A 13038-nucleotide genomic window follows, 5' to 3' on the forward strand; every position below is an offset into this window, starting at 1 on the left:
CAGTAGTGGTGAGAATAGTGGTCTGCTACGCGGTGTTTGCACCTGCCTTCATTTCTTCCTCTCGTGCATATTGCTGACACAGTTCTTGTCAGACTTCCAGAAAAGCAGCAGATTCTTTGTTATCTGATCCAGTTTTTCACTGTAAAAACATAGAATCTTCACTGCTTTTGTTAGCAGCCAAACTGTTTCTCCACTGGGCCATAAATTTCCTTAGAGATTCAGTCTTTGGGCCATTTGTTGTCTTGGTTTTCAAGACAAGGTGTTACCATGCAGCCTTCACTGACCTGGAGCTTATGATCCTCAGTTCCCTGGTGTTGCTAGTATAGGTGTGTGTGCACAGGTGTGCATGCACAGGTATGCACCACCACACCCGTGCTTTTTGGTGACAATTGCATTTCCCAAAATATTTTGTTCCCTCCCTGAACCCCAGCACCAGGTCTCCAAAGTTGGATCTCAAGCTGTAACACTGAACTGTATTCACAGCCTTGTTCGTGGTTTTAATGATTTAAATTTAGAACAAAAGCACAAGTAGGTTAGTTCCTGAAGGCATGTATGATGACTTTCTGCAGTCACAGTCATTCCTAATTAGTCTTCTGTAAATCAAGGTTTTCTACATCAAATCTCATATGAATGCCCTTCCTTTAGATTTCTCTCACTTGATTTTTCAGTAGAGGGAAGGAAAAACAGGTCATCAAAACCATCAGAGTTTGGAATGTCAGCTCATATGAAAGACCTACTCACTGGGCTAACCCTGGGCTTATTGGAGTATATCTTTTTTTTTTAATTTATTTATTTATTATGTATACAGTGTTCTGCTTGCATGTATGTCTGCAGCCAGAAGAGGGCACAAGATCTCATTACAGATGGTTGTGAGCCACCATGTGATTGCTGGGAATTGAACTCAGGACCTCTGGAAGAGCAGTCAGTGCTCTTAAACCTCTGAGCCATCTCTCCAGCCCCTGGAGTATATCTTATAGAGAGTACTACTCATCCATTTTTGTGTGGCTGATACATACAGTGATGTTACCACCATCAGGGCATAAACAATTTCATTGTTGTTTGCCTGTGCTGTTTTTTAAATCAGCTCCTCCTTAATGGTTGACAGTCACTGTCAAATCTGTGTGTTTGATCCATAGTTTCTCCTTTTCAGAGTGTCATTAGATAGAATCATACAGTATTTGGTTACTTGAGTGGACATTCTTTCACTCAATAGAATGAATTTGAAATTCAAACATGTTGTTGCCTGTTACCATTTTCCTCTTTCATTGCTGAGAGCCTTCTGTCGTATGGATTACATAGTGTGTTAACTGTTCACCAGCTGACACACATTTGTAGGGTTCTAGTTTGGAGCCATTGTGAACACAATTGCTATAAATATTCCCAGTCAGGTTTTCTTACAAGCATGGGCTTTTAAGTCTCTTGAGTGATTACCTAGAATTGGAACTGCAGTATGATAATCTAAGTTACCATTTTCTAAATTTCCTGAGTCCTTTTGCATTCCTTCAGCCGTGTATGAGCATGGTAATTGTTCCATGTCTTGTTAACACGTTTGGATATTTGTCATTGTTGTTAAACTAATTGTTAATTTTGTTTTTGCCTTTTGAGTTTTTTATGAACTTACACATGGATTTGGAACCCATTTCGTAACCATACCATGGCAAGTTATTTTCTTTAATGACTAGAAGTTAGGCCACAGTTTTCACTAATACTGATACTAAGTATCAAGAAAATCAAGGAATAACCAAGTGAGGTGAAATTATTTGATATTTCACTGGAATTTTTAAAAATTATTGATCAGTTTTAAAATTAGGTGTATATACTAAGATCAGCTTTACTCATTTGGATTTTTAATAAAGCACTTTTTGGTTTTGCTTTTTAGAAACTTCTTTGGAATATAAGTGTGTGCTGTAAAATTCATAATTATATAATTTACTGATTTTTTTTTCAGAGAATTCCCACAGTTGGTGCCACTTACTGTATGCCATCCAGTTCTAGTACATTCCCATCTCATAAAGAGCCTCATGCCCATCTGCTTCCACTTTTTTTTTTGGAGGGGGCTTTTGAGACAGGGTTTCTCTGTGTAGCTTTGCACCTTTCCTAGAACTCACTCTGTAGACCAGGCTGGCCTCAAACTCACAGAGATCCGCCTGCCTCTGCCTCCCAAGTGCTGGGATTAAAGGTGTGTGCCACCACGGCCCGGCTCCACTCAGTTTTCTTGCCTCAAATCCTGGCAAGTGTTCATCTATTTTGAGTCTCTGTAGATGGACCTTTCCTGTGCATTACATATATATGGTCTTCAGAAAAAAATATTTTTGAGGCATATTTCATTGTGGGATAGTTGTTGATTTTTATATATTTCTTTTACCCAGGCTTTTCTCTGTATTGAATTCTCACATTGTCAGTATCACACAGAAATGGTAGTTTATTCCACCACAATAAGTTCACTGAGCACTGTGGGCACTGGAGTTTATCCCTGCTGTAACCAGAAGGTTCTTCGATTTGATCCCACTCAGCTCAAAAAGGTAAGACTTTCTGTTTTAATCTTTGATTAAACTTTGAAAATTTCATGTATCTATACAATGTATATCGATCATACCCGTCCACCCCTGTCTCCCTCCAGCTCTCCCTACCTCCCCACCTCATCTCCCTCCCACCTTCCTGGCTTTTACTGTTATTAATAACCCTCTGAATCCAGTTATTTTTGCCAGAGGAACTACAGGTAAGTTTTTAATATTCCCTTTTATAGTTTAGCTGCCCCTAACATTTTTATGTAAAATCCTTATCTTTTTTTAAGTGTAACTACATCAACATTAAAAAAAAAAAAAACTTCAAAGAGTACATACAGAAGTAAGAAAGAAATACAAACCCCTCTTCCCACCACTCCCCAGTTTCTTAGAAGTAACAGCAGTTAACAGTTTGCTTTCAGTTCTTTTTTATTTAATCACTTATTTAATATTTTAATAATATATCTGACTACATTTATCCCTCCCTGAACACTCTCTCCCCCTCTCCGCTCTCTACTGTCTCCCCACCCTTCCTTCTAGGAAGTCCCCAGCCCACTTTCATGTGTTTTTGTGTGTGACACACTGGATGTAACCAGACTCACTCACATAGGCTTTGTTTTGAAACTTATCCAGAGCATGGATAAGTCCCTAAAGGCAATTGACTCCTCCTCCAGCAGCCCTCAACTGCCATAAGCTCCTCTGGGTAGGGTCAGGTTCCATTAGCCCTTCCCCATCTATGACTGAATATTTACTACAAATTTAGTCTTGGACCAACCCTACCACACAACCACAGCTGTTTTGAGTTCATGAGTACCATGACCATGTCAGACCCACAATTCAGGATTTGATGGTCCTCCCTCAAGATCATCCAGCTCTTCCATTCTCTCTGTCTCCTCTCCCATAATGTTCCCCGAGCCTTAGAAGTTTATGTTTACTGCTCTATAGGGGGCTGGAACTGAGAGAGTGGAGTCTGAAAATGAGGAAGACTAGTCTCATCCAATAGCCAACTTTATTCAAAGCATCAGACAATTTATACCATGAGGGTTAAGAAAGGTCACCTCAGTAAAGTTCTCATGAGTTCAAGCTGTACATAATGACAAAAGCAAGCTGCATGAGGCAGAAAACCTGTTTTTCCATAGAGGCAGCTAAACAAATAACAATAGGCAGCTGTAGTGAATTACCTAAAGCACACTCACTCTGTCTGCTGCACCTGGGAGAGACACAAACGCACACTCCAAGAACGGTTCAATGTTTTGAAGAAAGTGAGGTCATAAGACTCTGTTTTCTTGGAGTTTTCTCACAAGCACTCAGAAGTCCCCTCGAATGATTCCATTCTTGGACCATGTTCTGACAGTGTGGATCTCCCAATTAAGGGTAATCACTCAGCAGTCACAAGTTCCCTGAACCTTGACTAGCCATGAGCCTCTGCATTAACCTTAGTGTGTTGCAAAGAGAAGTTTTGTTGGTTCGAGCTAAAAGCAGCATAGTCCTGGGCCAGCTCCAGCATACTCCCCACTTCATAGTCTCTGCTACCATGTGTTCCGGATCTGTTTCTTTCCTTTTTCCCAAAGAATTATGTGAGCCAGGTGTGTTGGTTCACACCTGTAATCCTAGCATTCAGGAAGCTAAAGTGGGAAGATTGCCAAGAGTTCAAAGCTAGCCCAAACTACGTGGTGAATTTCAGGCTAGCCTGGGCTGCAGAATAAAACCTGACATAAGAAACAAAACAAATACATTTTAAACTGTCGGTAAGGTTGTTGTTGTTGTTGTTTGCTTTTTGAGTGTTTCTTTGAGTCGGGTGTTACTGGATATGTTATACTCCTTTAAAAAAAAAATAAAAAAGGATTATTCAGCCGGGTGGTGGTGGCGGCGGCGGCGGCGCACGCCTTTGATTCCAGGCAGGCAGATCTCTGTGAGTTCAAGGCCAGTCTGGTCTACAGAGTGAGATCCAAGACGGGCACCAAAACTGCACAGAAAAGCCCTGTCTCGAAACCGCCCCTGTAGCTAGAGTTTTCCTGCCTTGCCCACAGTCAGGACAAATCTCTGTCACCCTCCAGTCCCACAGCCACTCAGACCCAAACAAGTAAACACAGAGACTTATATTGCTTACAAACTGTATGGCCGTGGCAGGCTTCTTGCTAACTGTTCTTATAGCTTAAATTAATCCATTTCCATAAATCTATACCTTGCCACGTGGCTGGTGGCTTACCGGCGTCTTCACATACTGCTGGTCATGGCGGCAGCTGCAGTGTCTCTCTGCCTCAGCCTTCTGCTTCCCACAATTCTCCTCTCTCCTTGTCCCACCTACTTCCTGCCTGGCCACTGGCCAATCAGTGTTTTATTTATTGACCAATCAGAGCAATTTGACATACAGACCGTCCCACAGCATGCCCCCCCCCCCAAAAAAAAGTTTTCTTGTGCATGTGTGTTTTGTCTGCTGCTGGGCATGTGTACCACATGTGTCCTGGTGTGCATGAAGGACAGAAGAGGGCATTGGATCTCCTGCAACTGAGTTATGGTTGGTTGTAAGCCACCATTTGGGACCTGGGAACTGAACTTGGATCTTTGGCAAGAGAAACAAGTGCTCTTAGCAGCTGAGCCATCTTTCCAGCCCATTTTTTTAAAAATTCTTCTCTCGTATATTACATCCTGACTGTAGTTTCCCCTCTCCCCACGGCCCCTCTAGATCCACTCCTCATTTCCCTCCCAGGGGTATCAAGCAAACATGGCATATCAAGTTACAGTAAAACCAGGCACATCCCCTCATGGTAAGGCTGGACGAGGCAACCCAGTAGGAGGAAAGGGACCCCAAAACAAGCAAAAGAGTCAGAGACAGACCCTGCTCTGACTGTTAGTAGTCCCACAGGAACACCAGGCTACACAAACATATATGAAGAGGACATGGGTCAGAGCCACACAGGCTCCATGATTGTTGCTTCAGTCTCTGAGCCCTGCTTAGTTGATTGTGTGAGGTGTTTCCTTGGGTGTCTCGGCCCCTCTGGCTCCTAAAATCCTTCCTGGCCCTCTTCTGCAGGATTCCTTGAGCTCCGCCTCATTGTTTGGCTGTGGGTCTCTATATATGCTTCCATCAGATGTTGCTGAATAAAGCCTCTCTGATGATGGTTATGCTAGGCTCTGGTCTACAAGTATAGCAGAGTATCATTAGGATCATTTCATTGATCTTTTTGTTGGTGGTGGTTGTGTTTGGATCTCTCCTGGATCTCTAGGCTGTCTGGGCTCCTAGCCCTCCAAGCAGTGTCAGGTGTGGGCTCCCTCTTGTGGCGTGGGTCTCAAGTTGAACCAGTCATTGGTTGGTCACTCCCACAAGTTCTGTGCACCTTTACCCCAGCACATCTTGTAGGTAGGACCAATTGTAGCTCAAAGGTTTTGTGGCTGGATTGGTGCCCCAATTCTTCCATTGGAAAGCCTTGCCTGGTTACAGCAGATGGCCGGTTCAGGTTTCATATCCCCACTAATAGGAAGGAGTCTTTGCTAGGGTCACCCTAGTGGATTTCTGGAAGTTTCCATTGCATTAGCTTTCTGCCTCACCCCCTGTTGAAAATTCTCTATTTAGATCTGTACCCAATTTCTTAATTGGATTATTTGGTTTACTGATGTCTAGTTTCTTGAGTTCTTGATGTATTTTGGATATTAGCCCTCTGTCAGATGTGGGGTTGGTGAAAATCTTTTCCCATTCTGTAGGCTGCCATTTTGTTCTATTGATGGTGTCCTTGGCCTTACAGAAGCTTTTCTGTTTCAGGAGGTCCCATTTATTAATTGTTGGTCTTGGTGCCTTCGAGGTTGATGTTCTGTTCAGGAAGTTGTCTTCTGTGCCAATGCCTTCAAGGCTATTTCCAACTTTCTCTTCTATCAAGTTCAGTATATCTGGTTTTACATTGAGATCTTTGATCCACTTTTTGGACTTGAGTTTTGTGCAGGTCAATAGATATGGATCTATTTGCATTCTTTTACATGCTGACATCAAGTTAGACCAGCACCATTAGTTAAAGATGCTTTCTTTTTCTATTATACATTCCTGACTTCTTTGTCAAAAATCAGGTGTCTGTAGGTGTGTGGATTTATGTGTGGGTCTTCAATTTGATTCCATTGATCTACTGTCTGTTTTTTATGTCAATACCATTTGGTTTTTATTATTATAGCTTTGTAGTTAAGCCAGAAATCAGGGATGGGGATACCTCTGGAAGTTCTTTTATTGTACAGAATTGTTTTAGCTCTCCTGGGCTTTTTGTTTTTCCATATGAAGTTAAATATTGTTCTTTCAAAGCCTGTAAAGAATTGTGTTGAGATCTTGATGGGGATTGTGTTGAATCTGTAGATTTTAGTAAGGTGGCCATTTTTTACTATGTTAATGCTACCAATCTGTGAGCATGGGAGTTCTTTCCATCTTCTGATATCTTCTCTAATTTCTTTCTTCAAAGACTTGAAATTGTTGTCATACAGGTCTTTCACTTGCTTGGTTAGAGTTACCCCCAAGATGTTTTAGATTATTTGTGGCTATTGTGAAGGGTATTGTTTTATTGCTGTAGCTAGAACTTAAAATATTATATTGAATAGATATGGAGAGAGTAGACAGCCTTGTCTTATTCCTGATGTTAGTGGATTTGCTTTGCGTTTCTCTCACTTAATTTGATGTTGGCTATAGGCTTGTTGTAAATTGCCTTTATTATGTTTAGGTATGTTCCTTTGTATCCCTGATCTCTAAGACTTTTATCATGAAGGGGTGTTGGATTTTGTCAGTAGGCTTTTTCAGCATCCAGTGAGGTGATTGTGTGGTTTTCTTCTTTCAGTTTGTTTATATAGTGGATTACATTGATGGATTTTTCATCAATGCAGCAGATGCAACCATCTCTGCATCTCTGGGATGACACCTATTTGATTATGGTGGATGGTCTTTTTGATATGTTCTTGGAGTCTGTTTGAAAGTAAAAAAGAGTATTTTTTGCATCAATGTTCATGAGGGAAATTGGTCTGTAATTCTCTTTCTTTGTTGAATCTTTGTGTGGTTTGGGTATCAGGGTGTCTGTGGCCTCAAAATGAATTTTGGTAATGTTCTTTCTGTTTCTATTTTATGGAATAATTTGAGGAGTATTGATATTAGCTCTTCTTTGAAGGTCTGGTAGAATTCTGCACTAAAACCATGTCCTTGTTGGGTGTGTGTTTTGTTCCTTGGTTTCTGTTTCCTTTCTGGTCTGCTTGCTGGAATTATCTGTGGTTCAGTAGAGGGTCTCCACCCAAGCTGGGGGCTGGATTTCTGAGGACTGGGGTGGCTTCTGGTCGAGTACGGGGGTTCTGCCCGAGTTGGAGATTGGAGTTCTGGCAGCCATAATGACCTCTGGTCTAGTCAGGGGTCCCCTGGGGTTCTGGGTGCCAGTGTGGCCTCTGGGGATCTAGGTGCTGGAGTGGCCTCTGATGGAGCAGGGGGCTTCTGCCAGAGATGTGAGTCAAGATAGGGTCCCATTTTTTTAAAAAGCTAGATTCTCATATATCCCCGGCTGCCTCAGATTTGCTAAGTAGCCAAAAATGGTCTTGAATGTGTGGTCTTTTTGCCTCCATGTCCTGAGTGCTGGGATTACAGGCCTGTGCCACCACCCTTGGTTTATACAATACTGAGGGTTGATCCAGGGTTTCTATGTATTCTGGACAAGCCATTCTATCAACTGAGCCATCCCCAGTCCAAAAAGGCTTTTTTTGGTGTGGCTTTTGTTTTGTTTTCTTGTTTGCAGTACTAAGCCTTGAACTTGGAGCCTCACACATGCTCGACAAGTCCTCTACTACTAAACTGTATTCTCATCCCTTTTTCATGCAACAACTTACTTAGGTTATCTTTTTGTGTCATTTTATTTGACTTATAATGTATTTAATCATTCTCTTAGTAAAGAACATTTAGGTTGTTTGCGAATTGATGCCATTATCTTGTCACAGTGAACATCCTTGCATATATGTCTTGGTGTGATAATTGAGTACTAGTATAGGTTAGGTTCCTTGATCACTAACATTTTTTAATTATTAAATTTATTTGGGGGGTATTGCCATGGTACACTTGTGTCTTCAGAGTACAATTTGCAGCAGTCAGTTCTGTTCTACCATGTGGCTACCAGGGGTCAAACTCAGGTCATCAGGTTTTGTAGCAAGTACCTTTACCTGCTGAGCAGTCTTACCAGCTTAATTACTTTTTTTTTTTTTTTTTTTTAGTATTTTGAACATTGAAATTTTAAATTTCATGAGAGAATGAAAGGAATCTAATATGCACTAAAATTGAGCCGTACACAGATGTGAGGGTGATCTCGATGTGAAGTGTCACCCACTGATCCCCAGGGTTGGTTCAGGTGACCTAGTTGATGAGATGAGTTTCTCTTTCTCACTCACGGCTCCATGTGTGTTTGTTCTGAAGCTGCACACCAGTGGAAGAGTGTACAAGTAGACCAAGCATGGTGGGTCACACCGTTAATCCTAGCACTCTGGAGGCAGAAGCAGGCGGATCTCTGAGACTGAGAGGCCAGCCTGGTCAACATATTGAGTTCTAGGACAGCCAGGTCTGCATAAAGAGACTCTCTCTCAACAAATAAATAAATAGGAAAAATATATAGTCATACAGTGGAGTACTATACATTAAAGCAAATATTGCAGTTACATGTAATAGTGTGGTTTAATTATAAAAATATAATGTTAAAGAAAGCAAGGCAAAACTAAACTCTAGTGTCTAGGCATATACCAGTAAGAGGCAAAAGGACAGAGAGAGAAGAGATGACTGTCAGCCCCGCACACAAGGCAGAGGCTGTCCTTTGAGAGGAAGGACACAGTTACAGAAGGGGGAATAGAAGCAGGAAGGGCTACTGAAGTGTTCTGTTCCCTTTTTAAATTAATACCTGTGGGAGGACACACAGGCCACAGAGGGTGTGTCAACACCAGAGGACAACTTGGAGGGCTGGGTTCTCTCCTTCTGCTATGTGGGCTCCAGGGTCAACGTTAGGACATCAGACAGGGGCTTGAGCAATCTCTCCATCCCATGGTTGTTGGTTGGTTGGTTGGTTTTGTTTCTTAAGGTTTATTTTATTTGTGATTATGTGTGTCTATGTTTGGGTATATACATGTGAGTAAAGACGCCTACAGAAGCCAGGTGTTAGATAACCTGGAACTGGAGTTCTAGGTGGTTGTGAACTACCTGATGTGGGTGCTGATAATTAAATTCTGTTCCTCTGCAAGAGCAATACATGCCTTAACCACCCAGCCATAGCCCTAGCCCCCAATGCTTTTTAATGTGAATGGTGATTATCTCAGGTGTTTGTTCATATGTACGTTTATATTTCAATTTCTGTTCTGTATTTTTTAAGGGAAAAGTGTAAAATATGATGATTTGACTGAAAAAAGATAATTATGATTTGTAAAATATTTTCTTCATCCTTGAGAATTTAATATAGGTATAAAATGAAATATGATCATATCAATCTTCATTTCTCCCTCCAGCTCTCCCCATATGCCCACACATGTCCCCCTCCTAAGTTCATGTTTCTCTTTCTCTTGTTGATAACCCTCTAAGTTCAGTTAGGGCTGCCCTATGTATGTACACGTATAGCCCTCTTCTGGAGCAAAGGGCTCCTACCAGGGCCACATTCTCCAAGATGAATGACTCCTCCCCTAGTAATTATCAGCTGCCAGTAGCTCCTCAGTAAGGGGTGAAGTCTCAGTCCATCTAGCCTATCTGGGCCATAGTTCAGATTGGCTTGATCTTACACAGTGTCTTAGTCAGTGTTATGTTGCTGTGAAGAGACTCCATGACTACAACAACTTTTACAAAGGAAAGCATTAAATGGAGCTTACATACAGTTTCAGTGGTTCAGTCCATTTTCCTCATGGCAGACATGGTGCTGGAGAAGTAACAGAGTTTTACATCTGGATCTGTAGGCAACAGAAGGGGAGACAACCACATTAGGCCTAGCTTGAGCATGTGAGACCATACACATTTCCTCCAACAGGGACCATGCCCACTCTAAGAGCACACCTTCTAATCCTGCCCAAGTACTGCCACTCCCTGATGACTAAGCATTCAAATATGTGAGAGCCTATGGGGCCTTCTCATTCACACCACCACAACTGCTGTGAGTTTGTGGATGGGATCCCCATGCCATGCCCAGAAGACAGCATCTCACAGCACATCTTCTTGTCTTACACCCTCCTTTTCTGTGATGTTCCCTGAGCTTTGGTGTGTGTGGCATGTTAACATACGTGTCCCATTTATGACTGAGCACTGCATCTCTTAAAAGATTGTTTATAGTGAACCTACCTCTAACAGTGTCTCTTATCTCTGACAGGGCTGTAAAGTGAGGGACCACATGGTTATTCTTCATGATCAAGGAGAAAGTGATGATTTACTTTCTTGTCCAAGTGCTAGAATACTGGACGATCTACACAAGCACAGAGATGTCATTGTTGTGCCTTTTTGTAAAGATGTGGTGAGGTGAGGAAAAAGAACACTAAGTCTTAGCTTATTCAATGGTTTGCATTTTCGTGATCCCTCCCCCGGTGTTGGCCCATGTCACCATGTCTGTCCTGCTGTAGTCACTGTTCCCCAGTATTGAACTGAAGGGCTCAGGGAGAGGGCTTGGTGGTGCAGGAGCTGCCGAGCCTGGACAAGGACTTGCTTTGATCCCAGCATTGCAGTGCCTGTTCCGGGGAGGGAGGGTGTCTTAGTTAGAGTTTCTGTGATGAAACATCATGACCAAAAGCAAGTTGGGGAGGGCAGGGTTTACTTGACTTATACCTCCACATTGTAGTCCATCACTGAAGGAAGCCAGGACAGGAACTCAAACAGGGCAGAAACCTGGAGGCAGGAGCTGATGCGGAGGTCCCTGAGGAGTGCAGCTTATTAGCTTGTTCTCCATGGTTTTCCCACCTTACTTTCTCATAGAACCCGGGACCACCAGCTCAGCGGTGGCCCCACCCACAGTGGACTTCCCCACTCTCCACTCCCACCTCCGTCAATCACTGATTAAGAAGATGTCCTATGGCTTGGCTGCAGCCTGATCTTGTGAGGACATTTTCTCCCTGCAGCTCTCTTCTCAAGTGACTCTGGCTTGTGTTCAGTTGACATGAACGTAGCCGGCATGGGGGGGCAGGACGGGGCGGGGGAAGTGTCTCTGAGATTATGGGGGTTTACACCAAGAACATAAAATAGAAAAATTAACAAAAAGAACTTGGTAACTAAAAATGTCCAGATTTTGAACCCAATTTTTGAAAGTTTTGAGTTCTTTCCCCATCCCCCACCTCCACCCAGCCCTGGTCTCACACCATCATCCTGGGGATCACATCTCAGGCCTCGAGCATGCTGAACGAGCCTTCTCTCTACCACCAAGCTATCTCCAGTGCCAGATCGACACAAACGGGGAAGAAGTTGATGGTTGGGATCATCTTTCCATAACTTTGCACTCTAAATTCGGTCATTTCTGCCGTCCCTTCTGTCGTTCTGTAACCGTAACAGGCTGTGGTTGGGCTGCGCTAAAAGAGGCTTTTTGGAGAGCAATGCCGCACAGCAGCTTTTTATCACCTACCACCCGAGATAGATAGGGTTTTCCTGTGGAGCCGTGGGCCTCCACCACCCGAGATAGGGTTTTCCTGTGGAGCCGTGGGCCTCTTATGGGATGATCTGCTAGAGTAATTACTAGACATTAAAAATGTAAACATTTTCAGGCATAGTAGCACACGCCTTTAATCCCAGCACTAGGGAGGCAGAGGCAGATGATCTCTGAGTTCAAGACCAGCCTGGTCTACAGAGCAGGACTGTTCCAGAATAACCAGGGCAACAAAGAGAAACCCTGTCTCAAATAGAGGTGGGGAAGTAAATCCTGAAGTGGTATCCTAATAGTTAAAAACTAAAATTCTATTTTTGTAGTAATAAGGATCAGGACTGAGGCCACTTGTAAGAACCTGTATTTCTTAAGCTATACAAAACATCCGTAGTAACAAAGTAGTCTGCATGTGTACAAAAGCAGTGCCTAGGGGAGCCAGATAGGGGCCGCATTCCCCTGGAGCTGGAGTGGCCGGTGGCTCTGAGGCACAGTGTTGCTGCTGGACACCAAACCAGGTCCCTCCACAAGACAAGCAAGTGCTGAATGGAATGTTTCTCTATAAAAATATCCTTTTCATTCAAGTGACCCTGGGCTTGGCTCCTGTGATGAAAAGGGCCTGGAATATGACGTTTTACTGGAACCAAATACGCCATGGGGCCCCAAAACTGGGGAGCTCAATGCTGTGAGTAACTTTTCTATTTAATGTATGTATGTAAATGTGAAACTACTGATGACGCTTGGTCTTTGACAGGAACCTAGTCTGTCTAAATTGAAATTGAACTGATTATCCAGTCATAATATGATACTGTGTTGAGTGAATAAAACTGTAAAGAGTGACAGGTAATATATTATTTGACTTCAAAGAATTGTTAACTGATACAATTTTAGAAAAAAAAAACCCTTATCTTCAGGCTTTCTATTATGGACAAATAATGAATTGAGGAATGAAG

The 13038-nt window shown here is 42.6% G+C and overlaps 1 protein-coding gene across 14 annotated transcripts in view; it reads left to right on the plus strand.

Moving 5' to 3' along the window:
* Positions 1 to 13038, plus strand: part of Kiaa1841 (KIAA1841 ortholog) — a 56912-nt gene that overhangs the window by 26455 nt on the left and 17419 nt on the right. For all 14 annotated transcript variants that reach the window (XR_005092290.1, XR_005092288.1, XR_005092289.1 and 11 more), the window contains 3 exons: positions 2370 to 2522; positions 10835 to 10980; positions 12671 to 12770. Coding sequence is in view for 9 of the 14 variants with exons in the window: in XM_028876369.2 (XP_028732202.1) it covers positions 2370 to 2522; positions 10835 to 10980; positions 12671 to 12770 (399 nt within the window). In the remaining 5 variants the exon portion in view is untranslated. The remainder of the gene's footprint in view (positions 1 to 2369; positions 2523 to 10834; positions 10981 to 12670; positions 12771 to 13038) is intronic.

The sequence above is a fragment of the Peromyscus leucopus genome, chromosome 10 (assembly GCF_004664715.2).
Source record: "Peromyscus leucopus breed LL Stock chromosome 10, UCI_PerLeu_2.1, whole genome shotgun sequence".
Lineage (NCBI taxonomy): Eukaryota > Metazoa > Chordata > Mammalia > Rodentia > Cricetidae > Peromyscus > Peromyscus leucopus.